Here is a 19,074-nt window from a genome sequence, read left to right as displayed (position 1 = left end):
TAGTAGATTTCATTGTTACATTTTCTTAGTAAGTGCAATTGATTATTAAATGAGCATGAATGAAGAAATATTAGTTAAGAATTGAAAATGGACTTTTTCAACTGAATGTTCATCAAATTTCCCTGAAAATTATTTTAAAATGTACTCAAAGTGTGAACAGTGCAGGCAGTACAGAAACAACTTACCATGCATTGTGGCGTCACTTGCTCTTCTGTGTACAACTCCTGTCTGAGGGCTCTGGCTGGAGGTTTAATCCGTAAATGCTGAGGTTTTAGTATTTAACATGACCGGACGGAGGGGCGGGGGCTTGTAATGCCAAACTTGGGACAGCCTCCACTTTCTGTCTGTCAATCTGTCCTTCCATCCCCTGCAGGGCAAAGTGCATCGACCACCAAGGACTCCTGAGTTATAATAAGGTACCAGAGACATGGGACTTGTGGACTGTGACATGGATGTATTTTTCAGAATCAAACTTAAGTACTCAAATTATTAAGTACATTTTTGGTGTTCTCTGCTGCATCTGGACTGACAACTCAGTATTGTGGTTACTGAATTACTGCTATTGCTGCATCATCGCATTCTGCATTCTGGCCTTTTCCGTCACCTTTTATGTTTAACATAATCTCGTGTCATTTTTCCAAAAACATATTACAATATTTGGCATTTCATACATCCATTTGCTTCAAGACTTCTGTCTTTCCCTGTTCTTAATGAATGCGAGTTTCACATTGAATGTTTTTCTAAAGATAGATGACCCTCTGTTCTTATGGTTTTGCATTTCACCAATAAGAATTTTTTGTTGTTTGGAATGTTGGAATTAAGATGTGAAACGAATTTCCAATCACAATTATTGATAGTACATACAGTATTAGCCGTACTACTGTTGATTAAACTCAGCAGTATCTCTATCTGGCCTGTGGATCTAGACAGAGGGGAGACCAGAACTTATTTGTCAAGAGACATTCACATGGAAAAACATGTCGTGTTCAAACAGATAATGACAAGCACAAGTTACAGAACTGCTCACATATCGTTACGGTTCATCTTCGTTAATGATACTGTGATGCACAAGCAGCCACATGTGACTGCAGGTTTCCATCTTTCTTTCTTTCCTGGTCTGCAGTGACAGAGGAGAGGCGACTTGGCTCAGGTGAGAGTCAGTTCACACCGGATTTGACTCGACCGCATTAGGAGTGGATATGAGCCAACAACCATCCTCCCCTCCTCCCTTTGCTACTCCGTGGTTAATTGATGATTGTCAAAACAAGGATTCCATGAAAATCCAACATGCTAACCTTTAACAAACTGAAATGTAGTTAGGCATGTTAATATACTGTAAAAGTCTCATAAAACAAAAATCTGAACTCAGTATTGGGCCTGCAAAATGAAACTTCTACAAAATAATGCCATTTACAGAAAGATGGAACAGATATAGAGACGTATGCTAAAGATGCTCCATCCAGGGGGTAAACATCAGAATGCAATAAGTGAATAATAAAAGATCACATTGTTATCAACCATTTGACTAGGAATTGTTTATTAAATGTGAGAAAACAAAAAAAGCCACAATCCATTGGTTTAATTGCTGAAAAGCTATATACATTATAAATAACTCTACTACATTACAACCGTTTCCTAGTCTCAAGTCCTACATATTGAGATGTTACCATCTGGAGGGCCAGACGGAGACGAGTAGTTCCAGTAAAACACAACTGGGGACATTTATTTGCCTAAGTGCACTGAATACAACAGCTGGGTTAAAGTAGGGTTTTGACTCTAAATGTACCGATGACTTGTTATTGTTGAGGAGGAGGACCGGGAAGTGACTAGTTGACATTTCTAGACCTAAAAGTTGGAGGATAGAGTCTCACCCGTGCACTTTTTGACACAGATCACCTCTCCATCTTTTGAAGTTGAGTGCTTTTAAAAACCCACTGGGTTGTCCGTCTTCCACCAACAGCGTCCACACAGTTGCTGCACAGTTTAGTCTTGTGTTGTGTGTCCAGCTCAGTCCGACGCCTTTTTTAAGTGCTAACTGCCCTGCTGAGGCTCATGTTGCTGCTGATGTGAAGTCACTGGGTGTAAGAGGGAGGCGGAGGATGCGCGAGGACCCGAAACCACAAGGGACGCGGAGGGCAGGCTCTGAACCAGGGCACTGCACATCGATGTCGTTAGCACCACCACGCTCTCCTCTGCCACCTCTAACTCCCCGCCCACCACTGCGGCCACGGCGGCCTTCCGCGAGCAGTCCATGCAGATGTAGTCCTCGTTCTCAGCCATTTCGCATGACACGCCCACGCACACCTGGTGGAACCATTCGTCGCAGCCGCCGTCACATTGCACCCAGTCCACCTATGAATGCACACACAAGTGGACAGGTGAGGGCAAATACAGTTACATTCATCACAAAAATACCATTCAGTGCATTTAGGCTTACTTAGTCATAAATGTAATACTGGAGGACGGACAACCGAACATTAGAGAGAAATGAGTAAAGGCATCACACACAATTTATTCAGTTCAACCCACACTGCGGCAGGCCTGCCAGTTCCACAACTCTGATTGGCTGCACTGCGGATACAAAGGGGAACGAGACTGGCCACTGGTTAACTTGGTGGTCTTTCAACAACGCTGGCTCCAAAAAGGACCACGTCACTCCGTCCTGTTAATACGTTATGTGTAACTCTCCTTAAGGTGTTCCAGTTCTGTTATCAGCTGTTGATAATCAATACAGTTAAATGATGTTCATCTCAAAAAGGTGTTCGGTATTAACTCCTTACTCAGCACGAACACCCTTGTCACTCACATGGAGAACAGTACTCTTTACCTCTTTGATAAATTGAGAATATTGTGACAAGGAGACGCAGAGTGAGTAGCACACCATACTGAGATATGCTTAAGGTTGAAAGCACATTTTAAAATCACACTTGCATGATCTGAAGCTTTGAGTTTTCAATAGGTGCACTGTCAAACAATCACCTTTTACCTCTGTTAACTGTTGACCCACAGCTGTGTCTAATCATCTATGAGTCCCCTGCTGGGCCCCATTTCCTGCCTTGACAGCACATGCCTCTAATAGTGCTGCCCATTTGTTTTTGTCTGATCAACATCAGTGTTAGGATGAGGAGGAGGATATATTAGTATAAGATAGTGTTCAGATTTATAACAGGTGAACCAGGGGACAAGGGATCACCCAGTCACTGCACTTTGCAGACATTGGAGAGGTTCTCGTCCTCACCTTGTCTTTGCAGGGTCTCTGGCAGTTCTTGGCCGCACACACAGCGTTCTCATCGTTGGAGTCCTCCGCCCCAGACCAGTCGTACTTGGAGGGAATGTCGAGAATCTTCTTCTCCTTCCTCTTCTCCAGCCCCTCCCTGATGGCCTCGGCCTTGGCGGCTGCCTTCTCTTTCTTCTTCCTCTCTTTCTCCTCCTTCGCCAGCCTTTTGGCCAGCTGCTTCATCTCCCTGCTCTTCTCCAGATTGAGTTTGAGTTTCTTCTTCTTGGGTTTGCCTCCAAGGCCGAGCTCCAAGCCCACCCGCTTTAGGTCTTTAGACTTTGCTGGACGCATGTCACCTATTCCTGAGGCCCCACCTGCGGTGGCAGCAGCCATCAGCATGTGGTGGTGCTCTGCTCTTTCCAGCTTCCGCTTCCGCTTCTTCTCTGAATCCTTAAGTTTGATTTTCAGAGGCTTTTCCATCAGCGAGTCTTCAGGCTGCAGAAAAGGAAAGGGAACAAGAGAGAGAGTCAAGATAATACAGAGACTGTAAAAGCTTTGTGTAACCTTAAAACACCATAACAAATGGCATGAGTGAACAAAATGGCTGTGGTGCTAAATTAATCTTCCAAGTCAACACTCAGTCATCCAGCATTGGTGATGGGGTCAAAGTGTGCAATCAAGTTGCACAATGAATGACCTTCCTACCTCCATGACTTGCAGGAATCTTTCCTCTGAAGGGGGGTGTGTGGCCTGCAGGATCCTCCAGATGTGCTGCGTTTCATCCAGGGACACCTCCAAAAGGTCTCCCAGCATCATCAGATCCTCCAGCTGGGCCTTGGCCTGAGGGGACAGCTCAAGCACTGGGGGCTCCAGGCTGCGGGGTACCAGAGGGGTCTTCCTGGGTTGCTTTCTGGGTGTCCCTATGTCTGAAAAATCATTTAGATTTTAAAAGGAGAAGAGGGTTGATGCGACGATCGATTTGCAGAAAGATGGTCTTAACGTAGTGGTGGGTGAGGGCTTACTCTGCACACAGGACTTGGAGGCTGAGGAGTAGGCGTGTTCAGCACAAAAGGAAGGGGTTACAGTTGGCCACATGTGACTAACCACCTCCTCAGACTTAACAGGGATCTCCTCATCACAGAACAAGTAAGGCTTCACCTCCCCTGGGTCCTGGAAAGAAGAAGAAGACAGAGATTAGAGGGATTATAGAAAAGGCTGCTGGGGGAGAGGTTTGAACTACAACAGTCATCTAAGTGCAACCATGAGTACCTTCATGTCATAGCCATAAGTCTCCCTGATGTCCTCGTCCGAGTCCGTCTCCTCATCATCATAGTCAACAGACTGGCGTGGCGACGTAGCTCTGCTGAAACCTGACTGCTGAAAAGTCTGGATGTGACCCTGGGAAGAGGACAGAGTCAGTCAGTCACCTTCTACAGAATAATTCCATCACAATTGCCGCATTTTGACAGCATTTACAACACTAGTGCCATCTTCTGGTCTATTCTATGCCTACACACCAGTGCCAATATTTGGTTCACTCCTTTACATCCAGACTCTTCTGTTTTAGGACAGAAATGATAAAGTAACATAATCAACCACGGCAGCCCCCCGTACCTGCAAGTCAGGGTTGGCAGCTGCTTTCTGGAGCTCAGCGTTGATGATTTTCTCAGTTTTCTCCCTTGCTGCCTGCTCCACCATGCGCTGGCTCAGCACTGACAACTTTGCCAGGGCTGACGACAGCTCCTCGGTCGCCAGAGATTGGCGAGCTCGGTCCTGGTGGGACAGTTAGACCAGAGAAGGGTTATCTTTTTTTAGCAGGCATAACCATTGAAATTAGGTAATGAATCCTGAACCATTTCTTACAGGTGAGAGTGATTTGAGTTCAGGTGAATGTCATGTGTAGTGAGATATAACTAGGCTTACATGTCAATAATGAAGCTAATGGCCATTACTGATAAACCATAATGATTATTCTTAATCTCATGCATACCTGCCAGCTCATTGCCCTTTCTGTCAAACACTGGAGAGCCTCTCCCTCTGGTAGACGCACCGGCAGCTTCTGCAGTGACACCAACAGTGACAGGATTGTCTCTAGTCTTGGCCTTCTTGACCGCTGGCAAAGAGGGCACAAGAATTTCGAGTCTTTGCTATTGCTCTGCCAGCCCACACCCGTCTTCTTCTGAAATCCTGTCTTTGGCAGGGGCACACAAGCTCCATGGAACCAGTCCTTACAAAGCTCGCACTGCAACATAAATCCACTGGCCGTCTTCCGACACAGGCAGAACTTGACCTCTTCGATGCGGTCGGCCATGGCCATCTTGGCTAAATTGGCGGCTCGGAGCGAGTGGATGGCTTCCACTTCTTTTTGCTCCTTGGCTTTAAAGGCTGCGACAACTGTGGCAGGGCCTCGCACCTCCTCGAGGTTCTCATCCAGGTCACTCAGGGTGTCGGTGTCGAAGCCTCCTCTCTCCTTTTCCATGAGCTCTTTCACACGCTTCCGCTTGCTCTTGCTGTTCCCATAGACCCCGATGTCCACACGAGGACTTAGAACCTGAAAAAAGACGCACACAGAGCATCTTTCAGCATGGATTTATCTGCCATTCCTCTACGTGTGCCATCTACAAAATCCACTCTGTTTATATTGCATATACATTGTTATGTATGTGTTATGAACTATAGAATGAAGGATTGCCACAAGTTAGACCTAAGCATCAAATCCATCTCAATTAACTGATTCTTTAGATATGATGGCCCACCTGGAAAAGTGTGTATGTAGAGTTCTTCTTCAGGAAGGTGCGGGCAGTCCTCTCCCTCCAGGCTCGTGCTGCCGCCACCTGAGACTCCACCTGGGCCAGCGGATCGAGCCGGACAGGGATGGAGCGACCTCTGGCCAGCAAGCTCTCTAGCTGCTCCAGGTAAGCGTAGCTACTGCCACTCTGTGTAAGACACGCAGGGGGAGATGCGTCACAGATTTTCCCAGCTGATGCCCTTACTCAGAGCAGTGCACAGTGACGGATCAGGTAAAGGACTTTAGAAGTCTGCACTGATCCAACGTTTGTATAGAAAGTACCTGGATGGACTCCAACAGGGTGGTCCACTCCTTGGCCTTCTGCAGGGCATCCCGGAGGGCCAGGACATTAGGCAGATAGGCTGGGATGTTCCTGGCCTCCAGAACAATGCTCTCCAAAGTTACCATGCTGTGGCGAGGCCTGGCAATGCAGAGGACAAACGGGCATGGGGTGACTGAGTGATTTAGTGTCTGTGTGTGTGTGTGTGTGTGTGTGTGTGTGTGTGTGTGTGTGTGTGTGTGTGTGTGTGTGTGTGTGTGTGTGTGTGTGTGTGTGTGTCTGTGTGTGTGTGTGTGTGTGTGTGTGTGCATGTGTGTGTGCATGTGTGTGTGTAACCTTACCTGGCCTGCAGACAGGCACGGGCTTTATCCTCCCATCTCTCTGAGACAGTGAGGATCTCTTGCAGTTCTGCCATGGCTTTCTCCACAGCGTGGTGTGGAGCCAGTCCCACCCCAGAGTCTATCAGCCTCTTCATCAGCTCCAGGGTGACGCGCTGGGGCTCGGCCAAGGTGACACGTACCTGAGATGAGATGAAACAGTATGGAAAGAGTTGTAATGTCTCGTGCTATAGCCTGAAAAGCTGAAACCCCACTTGTCTTTAAACGGGTGCATGGGACCATTAGAAGACTGGTTATAGGAGAGAGTTCCCAGAGGAACACCAGATGGTTTGAGAGCTTACAGCATGATAAGGACTTCTCATGATTATTACCATTCTCAAGCCTTGGGCTCATAACCACAATTACCACCTTCAGCAGAACAATGACACCCTGTTGTGCAAAACTCAAAACACCTGCGAGCAGAAATAAGACACTATAATTACACAAACCTCATCAAGCCAGCGGGCCTGCTGGAGCTCTTGTTTGAGTCGAGGTAGCTCAGGCAGCTCTACGTCCAGGCCACTGCCCAGATCCAACAGTGCCTGCAGTTTGGTGGAATCGGGCATCTCATCTGCTAGTGCCACCTGGGATCGCTCATGGAAATCTTCCACGTTTTCCAGCAACTCCTAAAAACCAAGACACAAAGAGCTCATGAACACAAAAGGACAGCGCCCTTGAATTGGAAGTGGTTCAACAGTACCGATGGGATTGGCACGGAAAAGGGGAAGAGGTGAACAAGACGACGATTAAGACATTTTTTATAGTCAATGTCACTGGGCTGATATATGACCACAGAAAGGATGCAAGTGTGGAGGGGACTAACTTTGATTTGTCGGGCCTGGCTGATGATGCAGGGCAGCCTGTAAAGCTGCTCCACAAACGCCTTTAGTTCGTCCACTGTCAGTTTGGTACGACTCCGATTGCTCTCTGAACGCAAACGGCTGCTGCAAAAACACATTGGACAACAGTTTGGACTTAATTCATCTTTGAAACAGAAGAATCTTGAAGTGTGTGCATATTCTCAGTGGGTAGCCTTCTTTACAGTTGGATAAAAAGAAGTGTGCGCATTTGTCGAGTCCACTAACCTGTGTCTCTGCTTGCGGCTGAGAAGAAGCTGGGCTACAGAGGAACATGTCTCGGCCTCTTTGACCATCTCCCTAAGGCGACGGAACAAAGCGTTTTCAGGATACTTTCTGTCCTCTGCATCCTCCAGCAAAACCTTGAGCTCGATAAGGTCTTTAAGACACAAACACAGTCAGTCAATGGAGTAAGGATTAGAGATAAGCAAGCAAAGAACAATAAGAACAGGCTTCATTCCGACTGGGTTCATGTACAACATGCAAGGATTTTGGGACATTAATGGAGTATAAAACCTTTTTTGTTCTTCTGGTCTGCAGCCAAGGCCTCAGTGACCCTCTTGGCCCAGGTGTCGTAGGACTGAGCCCGCGTCTTGACCCCATACAGCATGGACGGAAACTCCTCCAGATCATAGCGGTACCTGTGATGCATCATGGAGACATCAAATTCAGAACATCTGTTTTTGTTGGACCCAGACATTTTGCTGAAATCTGGTCATGTCAGTGTGGAGCACGGAAACAGTTGCATCTATAAAAGGAATTACTGTGCCCTCCCCAAAAAAAAGACTTCTCACCGCAGACACTTGTCGCCGAGCGGACAGTCACAGAGATCTTTTGCATGGTGAAGACAGACCAGCCGGTCGGGGCTACAGGAACACGTCAGGGCGGACAGGAAACAAGTCGTTTTGCACTTATAGCACTGGCGCTCATCGTCAGGGACCAGTTCAAAAACCTCTTGCTCTGAGGACAGCACCCCCTGCAGTTACGAGAGAAACAAAACAACAACATTATTTCACAAATTTCATTGAGGTGGAATATAAACAAATAGGTTAACTGTATTCATCCCATTCGCGATTTTGTTTGAAATTTAAATTGTATTGGATTATACAGGTGCATCTAATAATGTGGCCAATTCCAATTTCTTGCTCACCATTTCTTGGACCCCCTGTCTGAGGCGAGTCTCCTCCTCCATCATATCACCCATTTCCTTGAAGACGGCCGCCGCCAGTTCCACATCGAGGCTCTCTGGATCAGCGGCCATCTTGCAGAGCAGCTCCTCGTGGGAGAAGACGCAGTAGCGGTGCAGGCGCCGGTAGTGGGCAACACACTGACGGCCCATTGGTAACTGTGCGGGAACAGCATGTGCGAAGGATGAATACACACATTCACAGAGAAGACTTCAATCTGTGTGAATAATGGTAGCTGGTAAGGTCAGCAACAACTCATGCATGTGGCAATTTCAATACAGTTTTTGCTCACCCAGTCAGCAGTGCAGAAGTTAACAGCCTCTGCAAAATTGTAGCCCTGGTTAAAGCCACTGTGGTAAGCCCTGGGAAAGGTCACCACAAACTCTCCTGCACACTGATTGGTCCTGTAAACCTGAAAATACACCCCAAAGTGAGACTGTGAATTAACAGATCCTGCACTACATCAACAGCGACAAAGCACACAGGCCCAGTTTACTCACAGGTACACCGTGCTCCATGAGGACATTGGGATTCATGATGGTGACTAGCTGATGGAGGAGGTCGGGCTGGGAGTCAAACAGCTCCGGAGCCAACTTCTTCATCACTGCTTCCAGCTGCTCTGCTGCCGAGGCCGGCACGCCGTACCAAGTCTTCGGTTCACCCCTAGAGGACAGAATAAAAGGAAATAACTTTACTTTTAAGATGCTCCCCATCTCCCCTATTCATGAATGTTAACAATATGCAGATGTTAGAGTTGTATTGATGGACAATCATTGACAAAGTCTCACCAGTGCAAGAAATTGATGGAGTAACTCCAGTGGTCCTCAATGTGCCAGCAGAATGAGGAAAAACACATGCCCACGTACAGCCAGGGCACCTTCATGCCAGATATGTCCACGTTGATGTGGGTGAGTACCGACTGCTCCAGCACGGGCATGTTGTTCAGGTTCCAGCCGGAATTGGCATACTCCTGGGAAGATAATAATAATCTGTTTATTCACTTCAATGCAAAAGAAATGTATCTTAATTAAATTAAAAGAAAACCTAATGAGAAGAATGCTAAACTCAAGGGAAGACTAGAGTGAGAATCAGATTGGTATTTGCCAATTGGTAGGCACTCAAAATCCCAGCATGCAGAAACACACCATTAACACAACAAAGCTTAGCAGAGACTTGTTCCCTTTGACTCGACAGATACACGTTTTCTCACCTCCTCGTCTCCCAGTAGCCTCCTCTTGCCATCCCGGACAGGAAAACCGCTGCCAACCTCCTTGGAGCTGATGTCGGCTCCATACTCCACGATGACGTCTTCCTCGATGCTGCTTACCAGGCGCCAGAACTCTTTCTCCACCAGCTCTGTGGGGACCATCTGGGAGGGAACAGAGGCGGAGAGGCCACTCAGCCATGGAAGACCTAATCCTAGTCAGTTATGGCGTGTATCGTCTTGTCTTGGTTTGTTAACTTCATTGTACTATACTTCCAAGAATAACAACATTTCCACATTCTAACACATTGAATTCATTTTACATACATGAACAGGCATGTTGAAATAGTCAGACTTAAAGTGGTCAGCCATTTCCCCAAAGCTCTGGAGAGTGTACTCCCTCACAGCTTGCTCAAACCCAAATGCTTCCCTGGGTTTACTGCACTCCTGTGGTGGAAGATAAAATAGATTTTGATATGGGAAATACTCAAGCTCTATGATTTCACTTCTTTTCAGACTTTGAGGCGAGCCATTACCTCAGCAACACACTTAGGGCAGCGCCAGTCCCCCTTAGGCACATCCTGGAGAGGTGGGATGAGGCAGAAGGTGTGGTAACTGTCGTCACAGCCATCACACAGAAGGAGCCGGTCCTCCTCGTCACCTCGTCCACACATCAGGCAGAGGTAGAGGTCAATCTGGGGGATCAGAGCCACAGCACAAACACAGTTTAAGTACGTCTTAAGTTACCTATTACGCACAGCGGTCGGCTATATGCCCAGTCCTTGTGCGGTCATCCTATTCCTGAAACCAATCCAGATGTCAAAAACCACACCCCTTTCGAGAATTAAGGAGAAGTAACGATATACTTCAATTTGTGCTATCTGTCTGCCACTTTAGCATTATTGAGGCCAGAGGACAAAAGGGAAATTATTTAATGGTAATTTAGCCAAACTACATAATGAAGTGGAACTCACAAAGTTGACCTCTAAGGTTTCCTTGCGTGGTCTCATTTTGATGGCAAAGGCCTGAGCTTTGAGGTGACGCTGCTTCTTGTTGAATGCATCATCTGGATGGAAGGAAAAAGGGCACAACAACATGGGATGAGATACTATAAACATTGATCGTAAATGATTGCGTGAGAGTATAACCATTTTAATACTAGCATGTGCAGTAATGCAAGGTTCCACATACAACCAAATCTAGATCATTTCAGATGATCCACGGCTCAGCCATGACAGGAATGTAAGTGCAGGACACACTGAGAGGATTCTTACCAGCTGAAACGATTTCCAAGCCCACCATCTTGGGACTTGTACCAAAGATATTAAGGCCCTTTGGCTCCTTGTTTTCCCTCTAGAGAAAAAAAACAATCAGACTGTGATACAGCACTGGGGACAAAGCCTCAAAATACAAGAACCACACAAAAAGGTATTAAACATCGCATGGGGAGGGTGTGTGTGCCACAGATGGGAAGCTAGATAGGAGCAGGGAAAGGCATGAATTTTAAATCGCTATAATCATTCATGCACAAATAAGTGACTACTAAGATTTACACTTGTGAGATTGGTTTGGCTCATAATACACAAAACAGTAAATGACCTAATTACTTGACACATTTTCCACGTCTTTCTTGTGTTGTTTTTAAGCCTCAAAATTACCTCAGATTTAAGGCGCCTAGATCGTCTCTCAGGCAGCAGCCGCTCTTTGGTCTGCGTTGCATCCCCATCACCTTCTTTCTCCTTCTCGTCCTCTTCTTCTTGCTCCTCTTCGTCTACTGCCTCCTCCCCTACTCCTTCATCTACGTCTTCCCCATCGTCTCCCTCTTCGTATAAGCGCTGGATGCCCTGTTTGGAGAGAAGAGGGATTCCGGTGTTTCAAATAGACTGAAATCTCAGCATGCCATTGGACATTAAAAATTTAGCTCCAACAGGATGAAAAGGAAAGGATTATGATGGTGCAGCTGCGGCGTCAAATTCTTTCTCTTGCCCTTGTTGCTTCTGTCAGCATCACTCACGGTTAATGTGGCTCCGGACTGGAAGAGCTCATAGGGGTAAAGGATTTTCTCATAGTGGGAGCGCAACAGCGAGCCAGTGCCTCTCCCGGGAGGGAAGCCCATCCGACTGGCAACATTGGACCATCTCTTCTCTTTACACGCGGTCTCAAAGCCGCCCTCAGATGAAACAATCTGAATCACAACATAAATGGTTAAAACAGGAACAATCAGTTGCAAGTGTGAAATCAAGGTTTACACATTTTCGGGCAATCTACATCAACATTATGTTACACTTGTTCAAGACCTCTCTGTGCGAAAACAACGTAAATGGCAATAACATTTTATACTATTTTTAAAAAAGACATGATGATACAAACACAATAGAGTTTTGTATAACAGCACCAACAACTATGGCAACAACTATTACCAGTGAGTTGAATCAATACAATACAATAACACTCGGAAACATCGGCTTCCTTGTGGTGGGACTTGCATCAAGGGGGTTATATTTTATTGTACAGGTATATCAAATATGGTGGATTTTGGGTGTATATCTATACCTTGCTAAGCTGATAGAGGTCCAGAATCTTTCTCTCCACGTGTGGGAATCGGACCTTGGAGCCCTGCAGCTCCCAGAACTTTGCGATTTGATCCAGGAAGTTGAGTTTAACTCGAGTGAGGGCCTAGATAGTTGGGAGAAAGAGAGGAGAGGAGTGGGTGAGTACAGAGGTGCAACGTTCTCATGACATGCTCTGGAGATACCTCAGGCAAGCTTATGTTTGAAATACTGCACTCTGCTACAAGATGATACTACATCTCAAAACATCACAGCGCTAGCATTGGTAATCTGGTGCTCAAGTTTTCACATGTACAAATGAATAAACATTAGATTCTTGATATAAGAACCAGTGGAGTGCAGTCAAAATTTCAACAGGTGCCAGTCACACAGGAAGTAGAATCAGCATAACATATATTCTTACTAAGGTGTATTATTGTGATACAGACATATGGAACCCTTAATCAAAAAGTGAAAACAGTGACAACGATTTCTAAGTGCTTTCTATCAATCATAATATTGTCTTTCTTAATCAATGAAGCAACTTCTAAAGCATGCCATCACTTGCTATCACTATAAGGACATAATGTATTCTCTTGACAAACTCACCTCAAGTTCATTCAGTCTTTGTACTCGGGGAGTGAAGCGGAAGTTGCGTACATCACAAGCAAAGGGAGGCTGCCAATCCTGAAAGACAGGACAGGTAAAAAAAAATAAAGGAACAGCAATAATAAGGAAATAACACATGAAGGTTTTCTATGATCTTGGATTCAAAGGTGACTATTTTTTTTGACAAAACCCACTATGCACAAATAATTGCAGCTAAAACGTATCTGACAAATATACACCAGCTGACTATCTAAGCAGCAGATTAAAACCCCAAAACATTAGCAGACCGGGTGTTTATATAACATTGCATGCACGTGAAATTATTCTTAGTAAGTATTATTATTATTATTATTATTATGTGTAACAGGAGGGACAGGTCTGTGATCGGCCTATTGTCGCGTAGGCACATGTTGAATCCTGGCTAGCTGTGAGGCAAACATAAACAAAGAAATGATGACAGTTTGCCAGTTGTCAGTTCCACAAAGGTAAGTAAGGAGGTCAAAATCGCATTAAGTCCCATAAATTCAGTTGAGTTGACATAATATCTTATTCTAAAACGATCTCTATGGAGGGTAATGCCAACTAATATCGTTGCCTAATGGAAATGTTCACGTAGGCCCGGAGTACAGCAGCACTGCGCAGACAAGAGCGTCAAAAGCAAACCACAGGCTCTGATTCCGATGTTTAAAACCCAATGCTCCATTGAAAAGAGAAGCGAGTTGTCTTTACCTCGGGGGGTCGGATCTTGCAGATGCCCGTTTTTTCTGCAATTGGTCGGATCTTGTTGATAAATCCCAACGGATCCGAGAAATCCTCCCAACTGGGCTCAAAAACAGGGCACTCGGGAGGGGGCACGAACTCAGCGAATCCAGACATGTTGGATCAGTCAAGTCACTCTCTTAATATAACATCAAAAACTCATTGGGTAGTGTTCAATCGTCCATGGTTATTGAGTTCCACTTATATGCTTTCCTCTTGGAGGGGGGGGACTTCCTGTGTCATCGCAATCCTCCAGATCTCTTAAATAACAACTCGTTTAAACGGCTCGGTTGCATGGTGGTCACGATGGTGTGTCACAATCCCGGCAATCGAGGCAACAATCGTGGTGCAAATGATTGAAACGCTGCTTTGCCATCACCCGGAAACATCAGGGCCCGGGGAGCCAGACCAGGGCCGGGGGAGTCCACAGCACAACACTCCTACCTGGGACGGAAGGCTGGATCATTTCGACACACCATCGTTCCTTTTTCACGGAGGAGGACTTTGAAAAGGACGTAAACCCTCCAGAGCTTGAGGAGTTTGTGGATATAGCTGTTTAAAAAACACTCCTGCTACCCGACACTGACTGCGATGTTATGTTATGCAAGATAGCATCACTATCGTTAGCAGTGTGTGTCCAAATAAAACACGACTATGTAACAGGATGGTGCATGATTTCACCATGATGATGCATTCCAAAATTAAATCCTCCCAAGGTTGGTTAACTAGTGTCGTTTGCGTTGACTTGGGCTAATGTAGCTCCGATCCGTCAAGTTTAGCCAAATAAACTCAACTTATTGGAGCTCCCGAGCAGCGCCTAGCCAAACACGGTCGCAGCGGTTGATGAAGGAGTGAGGTGTTCACTTACTGCAGCAGCCCCCATTCATTGAAGCATTTGTGGTAATGGAAAACTAGCCTATAGCTAATTCGACTAGCTAAAACAAGCTACGCCTGTTCGTTGCGCAGCTAACATTGACGGATCGTAGCATTGGAAAGTCGACTAAGAAAAACTGTTCGCGGTAATTTGTGTAAGTATGACGAGATTACGTAGAAAAACAACAATCCAACAAGTTAGTGTCGCGAAATGTAACGTCGCCTACAGTTTTTTGTTTTGCCAAATTACCCAACACGCTATCACAACTAGCAAGCTAGGTTGTGACTGTTGAGGTGCATTCAGTGAACTTCCGACTTCGTATTTCGAACAAGGCATACAAATGTTTCTCAATAGAAAATGTATTAACCCTTATCTAAACTAAATACTACCGCTCAGCAAGTAGTAAAAGTGAAATAAAACACTTTAGAGGCTGTCCTGGTCTGACGCCTGTCGTTTTGACATCTAGTCTTCGGCGTAACACACGTAATTTAGGGATTTCCTACAGCACCTTAAGGAAGCATTAGTTCTCCGTTGGAGCGTTGCAACAATCGGGTTACATGAGCGTGACAAGATTTTGTTGTATTTCTTACCGAATGTTCACTTTCAGGTTTTTATGCCAATATTAGCAGTCAATATGTGGAATTCATAAATTATTTTCAGTTTGTTCAGTAAAGATAGCACAGGTTCACAGACCACATTTCAACCACACAATAACATTGTATCCCACCGTCAGAGGAAAGCTAGAGCGGTCCTTTTGTCTCCAAATCCGCAAGGTGTCGCTTTAGTTAATATAACATTGTGTATTAATGTTCTTTAAAAGTAAAACATAAATAATATTGATATTGAAACATAATTATGATCAGTACCATTCACAATGACAAATTGGTTGGTTAATGATAGGAATAAGATAAGATTAGATAAGAGGAAATTTTATTATCCCGAGGGAAATTACTGTGCAACAGGTACAGTACAGCATCAAAACAAGAACCAGAAATCTTGTTGCAGTGTATTATGTATCAAACGATTTACTAAAAGGTCACACAAAACAGCTTCAATGTTACAAAAGCTATTTTCTCGTTCATGCACAAAAAGTGAAAAAGTTTCAAACAATTTAGTATTTTTTGCGTCTGTGTTCAAATATATGAAATGTAGTAACACAGTGACATTTTCTCTTACACTATAAAAGATAATACAGCTTCTTCAATGTTGTAATGACAAGGTACAGTTTCAATATAATGTAGTCGAGGTTTACTCCTGACAGTACAATATGGATTTTCATGTGACAGTTACAATTCAAGGAGGTACAAAGTAGATAAGGCTTTCCCCTGCAACACTAAAAAGCTGTAGATGAGGTTGCTTCTGGAAAATAAGCATTGATTGTTACATTACACTCATGTTAATGAAGTCATGTATAAGTTAATTTGGTTAATGTATATCAGTGAGGAGGTTAATACTTATTAGTGTAGTGGTGAATTTGGTTAGTGCTTATTTGAGTAACATTTTTAGCACATATTGAAACTTTAAGAGAATTGCTGTTTCAGTAAGGATATCCAGCAAATTTGTTATAACTCTGTTCTGGAATAAGCTTTTAATAGGTGCACTATCACAAGGTCGATTGCTGCATTTGAATAATTATTTAAAGTGAAAGGGGCAATCTTGGTTCGTAACAATAACGAGAGGATCAATTATTATTACCAACAAATGTTGCTTTAAAAATGAAATCAAGTTATTGCTGTAAATTACAGTATGTATTCCATGACAGGTCTCATAAAACAGTTGCAAAACAATTTCACATCCATGCATACAACTTTATAAATGTAGCATAAAATGTTTGGCATTTGGTGTACAGTTGTTCAAATAAAGGTCAAATCTTGACATCTGCAGGATCTAGTACTCATCAGAAAATGGGTACTCCGGATGATCAGACCACCTGTGGAGTCAGAACATGGTTGATTAGACTCATTCTAGTGAAAATATAGGTTTGAACATCATTAATTCTGGAGAATACTCACATGAGAAGCTCCACAAAACGAATGTTTTTGTTTAACCCTTCAATTGCTATCATCTCAGCCTCAGAAAGAGAGAAGTCAAATATCTGTGAATGAGGATTCCAAAACATGTCACATTTCATTTCCAGGTTTTCTCCGCTAAAGGCATTTTTGTAGCCATATAAACAAACCTGAAAGTTGTCCTTTATGCGGGCAGGGTTGAAGCTTTTTGGAATGACCACCACTCCTCTCTGCACATTGAATCGCAGGGCGACTTGAGCAGTGCTCTTGTTGTACTTTTGAGCAATGGACACAAGGAGCTCATCTTCCAACAGTGGTGAGCATGTTAGGTTTACCCTGTTGAAATGCATGGAACTTTACTATCACACAATAACTCACATTTTATAGATAAAATTATAAACATAACATTTTCTTTTCATGCAATTCACGTGCAAATTACATGCAATTGACATTTTTCTTGCACCCCCTCTTACATATCACACACACAAACACATGCATTACAGAGGGGGTGCAGGGCAGCCATCTTTCGGCGCCCATGGAGCAGTTGGGGGTTCGGTGCCTTGCTCATGTGCACCTCGGCAGTGCTCTGGAGGCAAACTGGCAACTCACCAGCTACCAGTCTGCTTACTTGGTGCACACAGGGGACTCAAACCGAACCCTCCGGTTCCCAGCTGTCGACCCAGGGGACTGAGCTACTGCCGCCCCCGGACTGAGCTACTGCCGCCCCCAACATGTGAAGTGAATGTATGAAGTGAATGTAAATAATATGCATTTCAATACATACCAGGCTGCATCTCTTGATGTGCCTATGGGGCTGTACCCGACTATGACAATATCATTGTGCCGGCAGTACTCAAACAACTTTGACTGAGTGAAGTAGGGGTGGCATTCAACCTAGGTTAAGAAAAGCATGAAAAATAGATCTATTATGAGACATATTAAATGTCTGTTAGTCTGCTGTATATTTGCACAAGGGATTAGTAAGATTACAATTATATCTATTTGCAGAGTATAATGTTAAGCAACCATTTTGGGTCATTGTAGTCCGCCCATCTCTCCCTCCATAGAAGACACGTAAACTTTGCACTGTTTATCTTAAATCTCTTATCTTACAGTTAGGGCCATGGTTTATTATTAACATTGATACCTGGTTTGACACAGGTTTATGTTTCAGTCCAGGTTTGTTTAGGATCAGCTCCAGCTGTCTCTTGTTGAAGTTTGATACTCCTAGAGATTTGACAAGTCCGGCATCTTTGCAAGCTTCCATAGCCTTTCCATCATGTAAGAAGCATACAGTCAGTAAGTAAAATAAACAAAATTGAATAAGAAGTTAGCAGATGCACAACACTGACTTGAAAGCAACAGTCACTGGAACAGAGAGTGGAATGCAAGTTAATGTTGTTTACCTCCCATGTGGCACAGAGATCTGTCTCATGATAAATGCACTTCCCGTTCTCATCTTTGGGGTAGAATGTCTCTCCTGGCTTAAAAAATGTAAATAAAAGAACTTCAGTATTTGACAAATCCAACAAAAAAACAGATCTGAACTAAAATGCACATTTACCTTGAAGGCTGTAGGCATTTCTACAATATAAAGGTCGACATAATCCAGCTGTAATGTTTGCAAGGTGTTGTCCAAAGCAGGTCGGACTAATTCCGGGGGATGGAATGTATTCCACAGCTGAATGTTTCAATGTGGATAAAAGAAAGCAATTTGTTTGGTTGATCACAAGTTTGTTCATATGAGCAGGTGAAAGAGAAACACACACCCAAACTCTTGCAAACCTTTCCGCAGTAGAAGATATCCTCTCTCTTCACTATTCCATCTGCAATTTTCTCCCTTATAGCTTGTCCCACTTCATGTTCATTGAAGTAGACCAAAGCCCCATCAATGTGTCTGTATCCAGTTTCTATGGCCAGTTTGACAGCTTGATATGCAGTTCCTTTGGGAGTCTATAAAAACACACACATATTGATTGGGGAGGAAAAACAGGCACACAGAATCAACACTGTTCTGAAATACAGAAAAAAGATCAAGAGTGCTTTACCGTGCGTGGATCGCTGTAAGTTCCTAATCCTATCAAAGGCATCATATTACCATCATTCAGAGGGAGTGAGCGCTTCTCAGTGGTCAGTGCCATGATCAGTCAAATGAAGATATAAAAGTACTAATCTATCCTAATTCTGTTGCTCGTCTCTTTAGAAATCCCCCAGGGTGAGTTTGTCATAACATCAACAATTGTTTTCCCTTTTCCGTTGCAGACTCCTCCCAGTAAGAAGAACAACCACCCCCCATCTGCTACGCTTTTAGGTAGAAATATGTAGTGGTTACTTCACCGCGGGGTTTGCGCTCAATGTAGTTTG

General features: G+C 44.3%; 2 protein-coding genes and 1 long non-coding RNA gene across 3 annotated transcripts; 1 reads left to right on the top strand and 2 right to left on the bottom strand.

Moving 5' to 3' along the window:
* Positions 1–966: 966 nt before the first annotated feature.
* On the bottom strand, positions 967–15,185 carry kdm5a (lysine demethylase 5A). The gene is made up of 29 exons (XM_076151817.1): positions 13,798–15,185; positions 13,069–13,146; positions 12,464–12,586; positions 11,925–12,095; positions 11,569–11,754; positions 11,185–11,263; positions 10,885–10,976; positions 10,447–10,605; positions 10,238–10,357; positions 9,917–10,075; positions 9,495–9,676; positions 9,207–9,369; positions 8,999–9,118; positions 8,670–8,864; positions 8,314–8,495; positions 8,036–8,160; positions 7,748–7,898; positions 7,486–7,606; positions 7,112–7,288; positions 6,627–6,805; positions 6,288–6,426; positions 5,974–6,153; positions 5,208–5,768; positions 4,832–4,990; positions 4,487–4,615; positions 4,240–4,387; positions 3,923–4,143; positions 3,239–3,712; positions 967–2,352 (listed from the first exon to the last, which is right to left on the bottom strand). The coding sequence occupies exons 1-29, from the start codon at positions 13,942–13,944 to the stop codon at positions 2,032–2,034; spliced, it is 5,241 nt and encodes a 1,746-aa protein (XP_076007932.1). The 5' UTR covers positions 13,945–15,185; the 3' UTR covers positions 967–2,031.
* On the top strand, positions 14,764–17,500 carry LOC143002045 (uncharacterized). The gene is made up of 3 exons (XR_012963747.1): positions 14,764–14,855; positions 16,839–17,026; positions 17,214–17,500. It is a non-coding gene; the product is annotated as an uncharacterized LOC143002045 (long non-coding RNA).
* LOC143002038 (aldo-keto reductase family 1 member D1-like) lies at positions 15,704–18,940 on the bottom strand. Its single transcript, XM_076151967.1, has 9 exons — positions 18,759–18,940; positions 18,496–18,663; positions 18,275–18,391; positions 18,117–18,194; positions 17,858–17,980; positions 17,495–17,604; positions 16,881–17,046; positions 16,714–16,796; positions 15,704–16,631 (listed from the first exon to the last, which is right to left on the bottom strand). Exons 1-9 carry the CDS (start codon positions 18,849–18,851, stop codon positions 16,589–16,591), a joined length of 981 nt encoding a protein of 326 aa, XP_076008082.1. The 5' UTR covers positions 18,852–18,940; the 3' UTR covers positions 15,704–16,588.
* Between the last annotated feature and the right edge of the window lie 134 nt (positions 18,941–19,074).

Source organism: Genypterus blacodes, unplaced genomic scaffold (genome assembly GCF_046128005.1).
Source record: "Genypterus blacodes isolate CSIRO-AG114 ecotype Tasmania unplaced genomic scaffold, CSIRO-AGI_Gbla_v1 ptg000007l_1, whole genome shotgun sequence".
NCBI classification, from domain to species: domain Eukaryota; kingdom Metazoa; phylum Chordata; class Actinopteri; order Ophidiiformes; family Ophidiidae; genus Genypterus; species Genypterus blacodes.
This window is presented reverse-complemented; position numbering and strand designations above follow the sequence as displayed.